The sequence below is a fragment of the Adiantum capillus-veneris genome, chromosome 4, assembly GCF_014529385.1.
Source record: "Adiantum capillus-veneris isolate H3 chromosome 4, ASM1452938v2, whole genome shotgun sequence".
NCBI classification, from domain to species: Eukaryota; Viridiplantae; Streptophyta; class Polypodiopsida; order Polypodiales; family Pteridaceae; genus Adiantum; species Adiantum capillus-veneris.
The window spans coordinates 26,704,822-26,720,006 of NC_140934.1; the positions used below are offsets into that span (position 1 = coordinate 26,704,822).

General features: G+C 46.9%; 2 protein-coding genes across 2 annotated transcripts in view; one reads left to right on the forward strand and one right to left on the reverse strand.

Annotated features, from left to right (window-relative positions):
- Positions 1-14,083, forward strand: part of LOC147458891 (eukaryotic translation initiation factor 4E-1-like) — a 37,071-nt gene extending 22,988 nt beyond the window's left edge. Inside the window, exons 3-5 of the mRNA XM_086510307.1 lie at positions 13,241-13,366; positions 13,555-13,620; positions 13,703-14,083. Of these exons, the coding sequence (XP_086366433.1) occupies positions 13,241-13,366; positions 13,555-13,620; positions 13,703-13,750 (240 nt within the window). The 3' untranslated portion in view covers positions 13,751-14,083. The remainder of the gene's footprint in view (positions 1-13,240; positions 13,367-13,554; positions 13,621-13,702) is intronic.
- LOC147458892 (uncharacterized) lies at positions 7,745-8,615 on the reverse strand. The gene has a single exon (XM_086510306.1). It carries the CDS (start codon positions 8,600-8,602, stop codon positions 7,847-7,849), a length of 756 nt encoding a protein of 251 aa, XP_086366432.1. The 5' UTR covers positions 8,603-8,615; the 3' UTR covers positions 7,745-7,846.
- Positions 14,084-15,185: the final 1,102 nt, after the last annotated feature.

A 15,185-nucleotide genomic window follows, 5' to 3' on the forward strand; every position in this document is an offset into this window, starting at 1 on the left:
GGAAGCACTACCTCTTAGGTGCTGATTTGTTGTCCAAACAGATCATCAGACCTTGCGATACTTCTTGACACAGTTTAAGTTATCCGAAAAGCATATGCGATGGGCAAACATTCTTTCCATGTTCCACTTCCAGATTATGCATGTGGAAGGCAAGAAGAATGTTGTGGCTGATGCGTTATCAAGAAAGCCACAAATTTCAGCTGTGTCAATTCCTTATCATCATGAGTTAGACGACATGAAGGAACAATATACTGCTGATGAAGATTTTGCAAGGATCTTTGAACAATTACAAGAGGGGCAACATCACGAGCACTACCCCCTCAGAGATGGTTTTATGATGATGCATGGCAGACTTTGTGTCACTAGGCCACTGCGACATAAGGTCATGGAAGAGAGTCATGTTCCATCGTATGTAGGGCATCGTGGCATTGATGCAACAATTAACGCGGTAGAGACATTCTTCTATTGGCCTACCTTGAGGAGAGATGTGGATGCCTTTGTGCGAGCATGCATAGTTTGCCAAAAGGTCAAGTTTGACAGGCAAAAGGCACCAGGGTTGTTACAACCACTGCCGATTCCGGATAAGCCATGGGAAAGCATTGCTATGGACTTTATCTTTGATCTTCCAAGAACGCCAACAGGGAATGACGGTATATGGAGCATTATTTGCAGGTTCAGCAAGCAGGCCCATTTTATCCCTGTCAGGAAGAAGATAAAATCTGATCAGATGATGGCACGCTTGTTCATGTACAATGTGTTTAAGTACCATGGTATGCCACAATCGATTATCAATGATCGTGATCCTCGCATGACCAGTTTGTTCTGGAGAGGATTGTTTGAGAACATGGGCACTACGCTCAAGTTCTCGTCTTCGTTTCATCCACAAAATGATGGACAATCAGAAGAAGCTAATTCTACTGTCTTAGATCTGTTGAAATGCTATGTGTGAGATAATAAGGGCAAGTAGGAACAGTATTTACCTATGCTTGAGTATGCGTACAATAATACGGTGCATTCGTCTACTGGCAAAGCACCTTTTGAGATTGTTGAAGGCGGAAAAAAGGTTCCTCCCATTTTGCATACAAAGGACAAGATCTTTGAGGCAGATCGATATGTTGAGAACATGGATGAGATGTATAAGAAGATTAAAGTTGCTTTGGAGAAGACTCAGGCAAAGCAGAAAAAGGCTGCTGATCGTCACCATCGTGAATTGCTGTTATCACCTGGTGATTGGGTTCTGTTAAGGTTCGAAAAGGCAAGGTTAAAGAAGATGAAGGGCAAGGAACGGCTGTTTCCTAAGCTTTGCATGCGTTATTATGGGCCTTTTCAAATGCTTGACAAGATCAGCGATGTGGCTTACAGGGTGAAATTGCCTGATGCGTGGAAGATTCATAATGCGTTTCACGTGAGTCTTCTAAGACCCTTCGTGGGTGATGTGCCAGAAGATTATACCGGATGAGGATCAGCCAAAAGTTGAGGAACTTGATGAGATCCTGGTACTTGAGCAAGTTTTGGCACATAAGGACAGAAAAGTTAAAGGACAAGTTGCAAGACGCTATTTGGTGAAGTTCAAGAACTATTCGCCTATGGATATGGAAGAGTCACCAAACGTATTGCAGCTTTACCTTGAAGCCTTTGGGTTACAGCCTACTTATGCCCCAACCCAACGTGTGCAAAGGAGGGCTAATGATAGAGCTAGTACATCAAATGTACATATGAATTAAGTGTAATAGATGGAAATGACGAAAGTATGAAGGCCTCATTAAGTCATTTGTATCTATATGTTATGACCTTTCTTGCGGATACATGTGATGATAAAAGAGTGTCGATAGCACAAGATCATCAGTGGCGTGTATTTATGGTATGCAATCGAGGACGTTTGCGATTTCAAGAGGGGGGTATGTCACGGGGACGTGGCAACTGTTAACTATGTCACTAGGACGTGGCAATTGCTAACTTTAGTTGTTGGTTTCTTTACAAGGGGTTTTGTTTTAATTTTGAGACCCTCTTCTTGAAGTAGCAAACGGTCAGACATTGCATGGCCAATGTGAACGTTAGTTTCACCCGCAGATGGGTAGTGGTCGGCACTGGAATTCGTATGGTAAGAGGATGTCTAGGCTCAGAGCAAGATCATATAGGTCCCCCCGTCGCACTTAGCAAGTTGGTGGATACTAGGAAGTGAACTCAATAAAGGCCTAAAGTCAAGGTGTGACTACCAACTGAAAGTATCCGATAGTTGGGCCACGTTGCATTTTTGGATGCGGTCCCAATGAGGATCGATGGTTAGAAGACCAGTGGGAGCCCAACAGAAGCATCTCCTAAAATTTAGGGAACTACTATTTTGGGCCGAGAAATGTGTTCGCGTCATTACCTCCGGTATGACTAGGGGAACATTTTACAACTCTACCGCGAAGTCAACTGGGCAACCGGTCAGGATATTTTTAAGCGGCGAACCAGAAACGGGAAAATGCTTGTAAATGCGCCAAGTGGCACATTTCTGTGCACTTGCCTCACAAGGGAAAAATGGGCGCCGATTTTTAAGCTGGGAGGAGGTCTCTTTTGCATTCTGTCACAGGTTAAGAGCTATGGAGTGCTTCCTTTCCCTCTTATGTACAGAATGGTGCCAAGAGTGATGCCCTGCACGCTACGCACTGCTCTCTCTCTCCCCTACGAGCAGTATGTTATGCCCCACTAGTGGGCTTTGCATTTGACCAATGTACAATTATGTGGGTTCATGTGCGATTGCCGAGGCAAAAGCCTCCTGCACAGCAACTGGATTAGCTAGCGGCTAATCCCCCGTAGGTACAGGTGAATTCGGAGAGGTTTCTCGCCAGAAATCTCGTCCGATTCAAAGGGCAAGTAGCCCTACAGGTGCGGGAGCTCGAGGTCTTGCTACAGATGCGATCGACACGCGAAACGGAGCCCAAAACAGGGATTTACAACCTGCTGTGTATTTTTGCAGGTTTAGGGTTCCGACCCTAAACAGACCCTAATACCCCCAGGAGGTTCGGGGACGCAAGGGGACCGCTGTACCGGTGAACTAGCACATTTTCGGGGCAGAAAACAGAGAATTCAGCGTGCTGCAGATTCTCGCCAGGTTTTGCAAACTGTCCGTATGCGTCGGGAAAGTCAGGGGATACTGACTGTGAAGCGTCCTAGTACAGTTATGCTGCCGAAATCGGGCCAGAACAGGTGTTTCTTTGCCTAGATTGTGCAGGGCAGCTTGTAGGAGAACATAGGTTTTATTCCCTCTGTTAAAGAATAAAGAAATACCGAAAGGGGCGCTAACTTTGGGGCCTACAGGTTGTCGGCGTCTGCTCGGAGCATTCTAGCTCCCGAGCCGTGTGTGTGTACTTAGGTGTTAATCCTCGTTATAGGTTACCTTTGCAAAGTACTCTGTGTGTGTCTAAAGTAAAGAGTTTCGGGTGAAAGCCAACGTCTACCGCCTATGGGCCGGTTTCACCGTCCTTGGTGATTGCAGATTAGCCCACAGCCTCGTCATGGTCGTCGCAGTACCAAGCATCTCCAACAGTACCCATTAGCACCTCAGCAACACCGCAATACAAGTACCCTTCGTCGTCGTTGTCGTCATTGACACAGTACCCGTTTTGGCTTGGCTCCTGCCTAGCTCAAGGTAGGGAGCATAGGACCTCCGTGTCCTTAGCACCCGAGTACCTTCAGTACCTGCATTACCAAGTGTCAAAGTGCAATACCTAACACTTAGCCTCTCAAGTACCCATCACCTATTGCAATACTCCTCAACATCCCTAGCCAATACCCATCAGTACTTCATTAGTATGCCACGATGACGTGGCAACTGCTAACCTTAGTAGTTGGTTTCTTTTCGATGATTTTCGTTTAATTTTTGAGACCCTCTTTTTGAAGTTGCAAATGGCCGGACATTGTATGGCCTGTGTGAAACAGTAGTTTCACCCGCAGACGGGAAGTTGGTCGGCCTTGGAATTCTAGTAATAAAAGGGTGTCTAGGCTCAGTTCAAAGTCATTTAGGTCGCCTCACCACACTTAATAAGTTGGTGGATACTAGGAAACTAACTCAATGGACGCACAATGTCAAGGTGGGGTCACCAAGAGAAAATCACCCGAGAACTGAGTTACATTGCATTTTTGGACGTGGTCCCAGTGGTGAAAGATGGTCAGATGACCAGTGAGAGTCCAACGGGAAGCATCTCCTAAAATTTAGGGAATTGCTATTTTGGGCCACAAAATCTGTTCGCGTCATTAGCTCCAGAACGAGGAGAGGAACATTTCATTACTCTGTCGCTAAGTCAATTGAGCAACTGGTTGAGATATTTTTAGACCAGAAAGTCCAAAGTGGGGAATTATTGCACGAGTGCCACTTCGCACATTTTTGGGCATTTTCCAACTTAAGAGAGAGAGAAGCATTAAAATAAAACGTGGGCTGCATTTTCAGCGGTATGGTGGATTGTTGCAGTTACTAGAGCTTCTTTGTGCTTGCCTACCCTCTATGTACCGTGAAGTGCAAGAACTGAAGCCTTGCACAACATTCACTGCTCTCTCCCTCTCTCCCCTTTGTGTAGTTATGTGATGCCCCACAAGAGGGCTTTTCATTTTACCTATGTACAATTGTGTGGGTTCATGCGCGATTGCCGAGCCTCTTGCACAGGTACTGGATTAGCTAGTTGCTAAATCCCCAACAGGTACAAGTGAATTCGAAGAGATTTCACGCGAGAAATCTTGTCCAATTCAAAGGGCAAGGAGCCCTATAGGTGCGGGAGCTCGAGGACTTGCTACGGATGCGACCGGCTCGCGAAATGGAGCCCAAAACAGGGAAACACAGCCTGCTGTGTATTTTTGCAGGTTTAGGGTTTCGGCCCTAAAAGGTCCCTAATACCCCTAGGAGGTCCGGGGACGCGAGGAGATTGCTGTACAGGTGATTTGGCGCACTTTCAGGGTAGAAAACAGAGAATTCAGCGGGGTGCAGATTCCCGCCAGGTTTTGCAAAGTGTCCGTATGCTTCGGGAAAGTCATCTATTGCGTGGGGATACTGTTTGTAAAGCGTCCTAGTACAGTTACGTTGCCAAAATCTGGCTAGAGCAGGTCATTTTCAGCCCGGATTATGCGGGACAGCTCGTAGGAAATCACAAGTTTTATTCCCTCTTTGAATATAATAAAGAAATACCGAAAGGGGTGCTAGTCTTTGGGGCCAACAGGTGTCGGCGTCTGCTTGGTAGCGCTCTAGCTTCCAAGCTGTGTGTGTTTGAAGTATCAATTCCCGTTACAGGTTTCTATTTGCAAAGTTTCTCTGTGTCCTAAAGTCTAAAGTAAAGTTTCGGATGAAAGCCTACTTCTACCGCCCTACGGGTCGGTTTCAAGTATTAGCATCTCAACATTAGCATCCAACATTTAGTCATTATTAGCATTTTGGGCAAGTAATAAAGCAAGTACTTACTCTGGCAACAAAGCAAGGGGGCCCTTGAGGGTGGTTGGGACTTGACATGCCGTGTCGTCTCTTCTGTCTCTCTCTCTTTTCGTCTCTCTCATTCATTGTCTTCAGGTCAGTTCTTTCAAGTGAAGTAAAGTAACCTTGTGTTTGTGCGGAGTACTAGATCCGAGCTAAATCCTTCCGCTGCACCTGACACGATGTGAGAGGAATCAAGTGCTGAAAATTGGGTGCAAAAACATAGATCTTGACGATGCGGATGATGGACATCAATGGGAGCACTCGATGATGGCAAGGGAATGGCTGAGGGGAGGCTCGATGGGCTGCTGAAGTACCAAATCGCAACGGGGATGGGTAGCCATCACAAGTCCGGTGAGGGAAAGGCTGCAAACTGAAAACGCCAGGGCTGAATCTAATGGAAAGGTAGCGCTAGGCTGATTTGATTATGCCTCTACAAAAAGCTAGGGCTGTCTTGCTGTGCAGACAAAACACCAGGCTGTCAGATCTCCAAAACGCTAAGGCTGATGGAAGCAAAACGGTGGCTGAAGGGCTCCTTGGTCTAGTGCTTGAAATCTGAGTTTGGAATGCTAGGTTAAGTGCTCCCTTTATCGGGTTGAAAATTGACTTATACATTTACTAAGGCTTAGGAGCCAACAAATAAATCATAAAAATGATTTATTAATAAGTTTGGCCAAGGGGTCAACTTTTGGGTGAAACTGCCGCACACTTGTCATATGATCTACGTGGAGAATGGCTCGTTGGATTCCTCTAATTTAAAACTATATGCACGTCATGCCAGATGCCCATTGTAGTGTAATAACATCTGTTAAAACGCGTCTACAAACCATTTATGCAAGAGGGTTCCAAAACTGGTAAATGGGCTCTCTAAGTCGATGAAGCATGGCACATAGAGCCATGTGCACGTGACAATGCCAATCTCTTGGTCAAAGCCAGAATTCTCTGTGCCATGCTCAATTGTAATAGGAGGACACCACGTGCCAATGAAAAAGAATGACTGAACAGACTTTCAAGCACTTCAATAACAAATGAACTGAAAGAGATGCACGACACACGAGACGTGGAGTGGCGGAGTGTCACAAGACGGGCACCACATGCCAATAGAAAAGGACAGATTGAACAGACTTTTAGCACTTCAATAACAACTGAATTGAGAGAGAGAGAGAGAGACGACACGCGACATGGAGTGGCGGAATTCCACTCCAGAGAGTATTGACCCCAAACCTTGGCGCCCCTTTCGGTATTTCTTTGTATTGCATCAACATTGTACAAGCCGGAACTCCAGACTCTGCACCTTCTCCAGGAAGCATGCCAGAGAATGAGCCCTAACCTCATATTTAAAGGCCGTTGGCCTGAAAAATAGTTACAGTGAACAGCCTTCAAAACTCAAAAGCTTCTGGTCCCAAAAGTAATGCCAAAAAGCTGCCAACGTAATTTACGGAAATCCGTACAATTTCCACGTCATGAACCAGCGCAAAACGCGTACAGCCTGCCATGTCATCATGTCAGCGTAATTTTCGGAAATTTGCCACGTCATCAGCTTTGCGTGAGTGTGTGTGAGAGTCCTGCTTTATTTTAATCCCTTTATGTCACTGGGGTCCCACCGGACGGGGTCCCCATAAGTAGGTAGGACTTCTTCTTCTCCTGCTACTTGTTCTTCTTGGGGTTTAGGCCCCTCACCCGGCATATGTAAGTTGGCCCCATTCTTCAGGGCTTTGACATGTCAGCAGTTTGTGACACGGAGTTCCACCCCAAAGAGAGCACTGGTTCCAAACCTTGGCGCTCCTTTTGGTATTTCTTTATATTGCTTCAACTTTGTACAACAACGACAACATTGCTCGGCCTCTCCACTCGGGAGGGTGCCAGAGAGTGAGCCCTTGCCACATGCAAAATTACTTGGAGTGCGGAACGGGAACGGTGACGGGATTCCCGTGGAACGCGGGAACGGTAGGGGTCCGAAACGTGAACGTTGTGGAACGGGAGGCTTTAAGAACACCCAAATAATGCAATTTCTAGCTTTGTGTGATTGACAACAAGTAGTATTAGAGTCCTTTGACTCTAATACTCTCAAAAACCTTGATTTGAAGACCATTCAACATTACTATGGCAAGCGTGTGTCGTGTAGACTTATGAGCTTTAGAAGGAGGGGAGAAGGGAGAGAGCTTGAAAGTTGAGAGAGAGAGAGCTTGAAAGTTGAGAGAGAGAGAGAGAGAGAGAGAGAGAGAGAGAGAGAGAGAGAGAGAGAGAGAGAGAGAGAGAGATTATATTATCGTCCACGGAGGTCATATATGACCTATGGGACCAAAAAAGAACAAAACATTACAATGGATAGGGTTGTCATATACATCTCAGTTAAGGACTGGGGGTCCAACGGGGGATAAACAAGAAAAGAGAACAAGAAAAAACCTAAGAGGGAGCAAGTGGGAGGGAGGCTGGTTTAGGAGTTCGAAACTCCTGGATGATGGCTTTACCTCCTCGGTACACTGCCCATTTTCCTGTTGCACGTGCTTCGCGTACCTTTTGAAGTTCTACTTTTTTTTGTTTGAGTTGAGCGGGTGTAAGATCTTCCGCAAACCAAAATTTAGTGTCTTGGAGAAGCCTTGATTGTTGAAGGAGTCTGATTCGATCCGATTTAGTCTTGAGAGTGAGGATGGCATGGTTGGTTCGATACTCGTGTGTAACTACGGTGATTGCCTCTTCATCCCATTGTATCATGGGGAGTGCCGCTTGAATTAGAGGAAGTGCCTTACCAAATTCGATGTCCCCTTCCCCTTTCCAGCCGCTTGGAAGCCCGCCGATGCGGACATTGAGGGCGATGTCATCTTGCCTTTGTCGTTCGCGTAGCGTAGAAGCCACACGGGCTTCAACTTTGTTAGAGATGACCTCTTGCACGTGATTCTTGACAGCCTTTGTGAGGGTGGTTTCTACATCTACCTTCGCTTTCTTGAGCTTGGCTTCCATCTGCTCGATCTCTTCTTTCTTGTCTTTCTCCATTGTGGTGAGCCGAAGCTCAATGGCAACAATTCTCTGTTTCAGCTCGTTGTTCTCCTTGCGGAGCCTTTCAACTTCATTTTGGAGGCGGATAGTGCTGTCTAGCTTTTGGGGCGTTGCCGCAACCCCGGCGAAGGTAAGTTTGTTGCGGGACGAAGCCCTAGTAGCCATGCTCGTGTGATTGTGGCTTCTTGTGGTGTGACTCTGGTTAGAGCTCGAGGCTTTTGAGGCCAGCAGAGCCAGTCAATGTTGAAAAATCGAATCAATGGCAAGCAAAGCTTCCCTCGCAAAAGACTACCCCTGTGATGCCAGTCGACGCAGCAATGGTGCAGACAGTCGACGCGGCAACGGCAATGGTGGAGAGAGAGAGAGAGAGAGAGAGAGAGAGAGAGCCCGCAGGTCCTCGCAGAGTGTGGGAGAGCGGAGCTTGCTGTACTGCAGACGGGAGGCGAGCTCGTGAGCTTAACGCCCCTCCACAGGCCGCCCTTAATCCTGGGAGGGACACACAAAGAGAGCTAGGGTTTCTTCAAAGCGCAGGAGACTCGCAGAGAGAGAGAGAGAGAGAGAGAGAGAGAGAGAGAGAGAGAGAGAGAGAGAGAGAGAGAGAGAGAGAGAGAGAGAGAGAGAGAGAGAGAGAGAGAGAGAGACCCGCAGGTCCTCGTAGAGTGTGGGAGAGCGGAGCTTGCTGTACTGCAGACGGGAGGCGAGCTCGTGAGCTTAACGCCCCTCCACAGGCCGCCCTTAATCCTGGGAGGGACACACAAAGAGAGCTAGGGTTTCTTCAAAGCGCAGGAGACTCGCACACAGAGAGAGAGAGAGAGAGAGAGAGAGAGAGAGAGAGAGAGAGAGAGAGAGAGAGAGAGAGAGAGAGAGGTGTTATGAAATGTAATATTAACGTCTTCAAAAGGCCAAAGTGACCTATGAGACCAGAAAGTTACAATGTGGTGGATCTGATACAAAGTCAGAGTAACAAGATGACAAAATGACAGAAATGACAAAATGACAAAATAAAATACTATGGAATCTTGAATTGCTAGGTGTGAACTAAGCAGCTAAACAGCTAGCTGGGATAGCTAGATCACAGGAGATCCAGCATCGGTCGCTGGCGGATCTCATCAATCTCCTCCATGGTCAGTAGTCTGACTGGGCGTCGTGCATGTCGAGCCAAAGTGATCCGAATCCTCTGATGCAGCCTCGGTCGATGCTGTGTAGTCCTCTGTAGTCGTGGGCGTCTGGATCTCCCCAGCTTAGTCGCTCGGTCGATCAGTGTGCCTCTGGTGTGAGGCGACGAGCTCTGCTGTGGTAGTAACTCCGGGTGTCCAGTGGTAGCTCTAAAGAAGTATGTGATCTGTCTCTGAGACTGGCTAGCCTCTCCTCTCATCAGGCTCTCTTTGTGTCGGTGCAGCTCGAGCATAAACAAACCGAGGCATCTCTGATCCTCGTACCGCATGACTCTTAGAGAATGGTCCAAAGCCCTCTCTGAACAAGCAATGGAAGCGGCCTCGTATCTCGTAGTAGACGGGGCAGTGGCATGTGTAGTGCAACTCTGTCTCAGGCTCGATGTCACACAGGGGGCATGTCCTGGCCTCTGCTGGTACTCCGCTGTATCTCGCAGTCTCGATCCGCAGCTGGTGTGAGGATGTGCGTATCTGGCCAATAGCACATCGTATCCCATGAGACAAGTGGGTGTCCATGTATCTGGGCCTCGTCACAAAACCATCCTCCGTAAGCTGGAGGAGATGCTCTTTGTAGAAAGCCATCTTCGTGCCCAGCTCTTGTGATGGCTGTATCCATGTCCTCTTGGTGTCTAGCTGAGTCAAGTCCTTGCGAATGAGCCTGGTGATCTCGGACTTTGTAAGAGTTAGAGAGCGCGCATCCAATGAGTACTGGAAGGGAGGCAATCTGTCTATGCTGAACCCCTGAAACCATGATGTCATCTCCCTATACCAGCATGCTGTATCTCCCTGCATGGCTAACTGTCGAGAGGACTCAAGTGCAAGGCGTGCATATCTGTCTCTGGGAAGTTCCCACATGCGGTGTATGAAGGAGCAGATCTGGTGAGCTCCTCAACCACTAGTGGGGGGGCAGCTAGCTCTGCTCGTACAATAGCACGTGGTACTGAAGCTTTGGCTCTAATAAGCCGCGAGATCATAGAGACCAGAGGCTTCTCCATGTCCCCCCATCCATCACTGCGGCCTGTCCTCCCGTGATGATCCAGTGAAGGTCCCCAAATCTCAGCTCCATAAAGCAATGCAGAAGCCACCAAAGTGTCAAAGAGCCAGAGCTTCGTCCGAGGCTCCTGAAACTGAACCTGTGAACACATCCTTTCCAATCTACCCAATGTTGCATGGGCTCTGGTCAATCTAGTCTCTGCTGCCCTCAATGAAAATGCTGGCCCACTAAAAACCACTCCAAGGTAAGTGTAAGCATCTGTACACTCCACCTTCTCCTGGCCATATGTGAATGCTGGCACTGACCTCCTGATCCACTGTGGGGTGGTATTAAATACCATGACCTTGGTTTTACCAAGGTTGATGGACAAACCACTTTCCTGGGCAAACCTATGCAAAGCATCCAAGTGACGTTGCATCCCCTTTGGAGAGTCCGAGATCAACACAATATCATCAGCATATAACAATAGTGGAATCCATGTCCTTGCCAGCTGTGCACCTCTATCACCATCTCTCTCAATGTAGTCAGAAACCTCATCCACATACATACCAAATAGAGTAGGATACAGCGGGCAGCCCTACTTCACCCCAATAGTGGAGTAAACCGGTGTGGATAGACCCTCTAGGGTGCGTACATGCCCTACTATTGACCTGTATAATGCTATGACCCCCCAAATGAGCTCTGTGGGTACTCCCATCTGCTGTAATCTGCGCATCAATCTAGCTCTGGGCACTGTGTCAAATGCTTTGCGGAAATCCACAAATCTACAATAGATCCGTCTCCCACGCGATCTGCCCTCCTCAATGATGGCTATGAGTGTCAAGATATGGTCAAGAGTAGAAAAACCCCTCTTGAAACCTGCCTGCCCGGCTGCGCGTATCCCCTCCCTCTCTGCTTATCTTCTCGGCTGCTGCTCAAGAATAGATGCGTACAACCGTGCCAATGTGTGTCCAATCATGATAGTGCAATAATTCCCAGGCTCCATAGGGTCTCCCGACTTGAAGATAGGTACAATAGTAGATCGGCTCCTAAGTATCAGGCAAACCCTCACACATGGCATGGTTAAACATAACTGCTAGAAGCTCTGCTAGTAAATGTTTGGCATGCGTGAAATGCTCAGCCACTAAGCCATCATGATCATATGCTCTCCCAGTCCTCATCCTGTCAATGGCCTTCCTCACCATCTCAGCGGTGAAAAAAGCACATGTGTGGGCGTGGATCGGGGGGGTCGGGAAGGGGGGGCTGATCAGAACTGTGTATAGAGATGATGCATACTTGCCCCAGGCCTCTGCAGAAGTGATGGCCGGGGGGGGGGGGGGGAGTGCTCATGAAAGAGCCGCCATGCCTCACATGAGTCCCTACTCAAGTATAGCTGGCATAGATCCTGCTCTAGGCGAGCCAAAAATGCCCTCTTCTTTCGCCGTACTAGGCGCCGGAAGTGAATCTGTGACTGTCTTTGAGTGATGTCCCCCAAAAGCATCTCCCTGTGAAGTCTAGCTCTAGTGTCCCGGCATTCCTCGTCATACCAACTGTTCTGGGGCATGCTCCCCGAATGGCGTCTCTGCTCAGGCTGGGTATGTGGGTATGCCTCTGCTGCTGCATCATGTAGTGTCTGTGTCAGTATAGTAGTAAGCTCCTCCAGAGGTCGCCTTGGCTCTTGTGTGCACAGGCGTTTGTAGATCCCATCTATGTATACAGAGTCTGTCTCCCACGCGAAGGTGTAGCGAGTAGGGGCTGCTGCCCGTAGCCTGTGTGCTACACTAAACTGAAAAGAGATGGTCAACGACACAAGAGCATGGTCCATTGCCACACCAACAGGTCTGGGTCCAACCGTGAGATCCTGGATACTAGAGATGAGGCTCGGCTGTGCCATGACATAATCCACTGTGCTGGCTCCATGTCTGTGTGGAAAGCATGTAAAACCCCCCGCAGCGGGAATCTTTGTAGGCCATTCAAGATGGCCAATCCATGTGCAGTCCCCATGTCTATCAAGTGTCCCCATGTCTCTCAAGTGTCGTCAGAGAGAGAGAGAGAGAGAGAGCTTGTACTGTGTAGACTTGAGAGCTTGAGCCTTGGCCCTTGAAAGCTTGTCTGCATTGTGAAGGTAAGGGGTGGGGGAGGGGCATTTTATAAGGGGGAGGCTTTCAAGATAGAAAAACGAAAATCTGAAAATTTGGCCATTCTGGGCTGTTGTGGGCCGTCTGTTCCAGTATCACCTGCTTGTCCGGAACGGCTGTCCGTTCTGAAACGTTACAGAGATTGCCAAAAACCTGGAACTTTGTACAGCAGGTGTCAGCCATGAGACAATGCACTTGAATGTGCATGGAGTCCAAATCTTCCATGACTTTGAAGTTTAAAGAAGAACCCAGATGGGTCGCTCAATGGCAGTTTAGGACCACTAACTTTTATGCAGGAGCATCCACTCTACCATTCTTTTCTCTCTACCTTCACGTTTAATTCAGCACAGTCAGTTCAGTTTTCTGAGTACTGGAGTGATTCAAGTATAGCAGATTGCGGTAGTTCACAGGCTTATTGATCACTAGTCGGAAGTGGTAAAACACTGCATTAAGAACGATCAAAAGCATGTGAGCAGGCTGAATTCCAAGTTAAAGCTTATTCGTTTTGTTTATTTGACAGCTTTTGGCTTTGATTGGTGAACAATTTGATGAGGCGGATGAGATCTGTGGGGTGGTTGTAAGCATAAGACCTAGACAAGACAAAATCTCTATTTGGACCAGGACAGCATCTAATGAGGCTGCTCAGGTACATGTCATGTCTTATTTGGGCCAGTTAAGCATAATGCGTGTTTCGTTTTTGTACTTATGTTTTTTCTTGATAACCTCACTAGGCCAAAAGCCACATGCATACATTTAATTTCCAAGTCTCATTTCTTTATAATTCAATATAAAAAGTTTCTAAATCTCATTTCTAAGCCTCCATCAATGTTTCAGATGAGTATTGGCAGGCAATGGAAGGAATTTCTTGATTACAACGAGTCTATTGGTTTTATTGCTCACGTAAGTGAATCCTATTACTCTTTTATTTGTTTTAAAGACATTTGTAATTAGCCTGATTTGTGGTGGTGTCTCCATTTTATAGGATGATGCGAAGAAAGCAGGAAAACTCAATACAAGATATTTTGCATAGGGTTTCCTTGTTCTGGTCTATGAGACAGCCATCCCAATACTCACCAATGTACCGTATTGCTGGTGATGTTTTCAGCTGAGGACTTGCATTTATGTGAGTTTAGAAGCGTAGTGTCATGCGAGATACCTAAATGTGGCGATTTATTGGTAGTCGTGTGCGCATAGTGTATTTTGTAAGCGAGACCCAAGTTACTGTCAATGTCATACATTCGACTTGGAAGAGAAGAGGTACAATTTTTAATCTGCGGTATGTACATTCTCATGGGCATTTAAAAGGCCCTTTGTTTGTAGATGCTCACTTAATTCAAGAAAAGTAAGGCTTTTTTTGGTCTTTTGTCTCTTGTCATGGGTCCATTTTGTAGGAGTCTCTGCTTGATTCGAGCAAGCACTGTCTGCCTTATTTATTATGCTCTGCTGTTGATGTAATGGGCACCGTATTCAGTAGGCAGGGCTAACACTTAACATGCACCGAAACCATCCTAGAGAGTTCAAGAGGCGTTTTGCACAGTGGCGGGCAGAGTTTGACTTGTTTTGTACTGAAGAACTGTGTGAAAGTCTGTATTGAGCGGAGGTAGATCTACCAAAATTGGCTGAGTTACAACAAAGGGCGGGTAAGGATAGTGGTGACGTGGGTGGCGGGGGACTGCACCTGATCCCCTCTAACAAATGTAAAGATAAATTATTAGCTGTAGTCTCGTACCGATTTATAGGGTTATTCCTTTTGAACGATAAATCTTAGGTGCACTGACTGTCCTAAGTCAGCTATTTTTAGTACTGTAATTTAATGGTGCTTGGTGGCAAGCCACATGAAGATGAAAGCTTACTAATATGAATGAAGGTCTTAGCCGCAAGGTTGAACCCCAAATCTGTGCTGCAGAGGGCGGGTGTTTGGTTATGTGAGGTGTGGTGATGTCATTATTAAGGACTTCATATAGCTTTTGTTACATGATTTGCAGTCATCACAACATCTGGCCATATGGTAAAAGAATAAAGGGCAAGGGAAGGGCATCTAATGTGAGGGGGCTTGTACTATAGTGAGAATGGGGCCAGGTGAAACATTCCCACTCAGTATATACACCATTTTTTATGGTTGTTGAAGGTGTTCCATAAAGGCCATTTATGTAGAAAGGGCTCCTTGGTGGTTACTTCTACCTCCTTTGTAAGTTTTGAAGACGACTGCTTTTGGCTTGCTTTAATATATGTGCTGTTTTTCTCCAAAAAGCTACAGCCTCAACACTAATTTTTAGTGCTGTTTTCTCATTACTTCATTAATCCTCTATCTGTGAAGCTAGCAATTTGCAGTGTTGCATCCTTGACCTATTTTTTGACATTTTGGGCTTTCGTCGAGGTGAGGAGAATACATCAATTTTTTGAGATATCTTTCTTTATGTAAGGCATCTGAACGTTCAGTTCATGAGCTTGTCAGAGGTTCGGAG

What these genes read in the sequence shown, in the direction of transcription:
- LOC147458892 (XM_086510306.1), bottom strand. Translation starts at nt 8,602, where the DNA reads ATGGCTACTAGGGCTTCGTCCCGCAACAAACTTACCTTCGCCGGGGTT.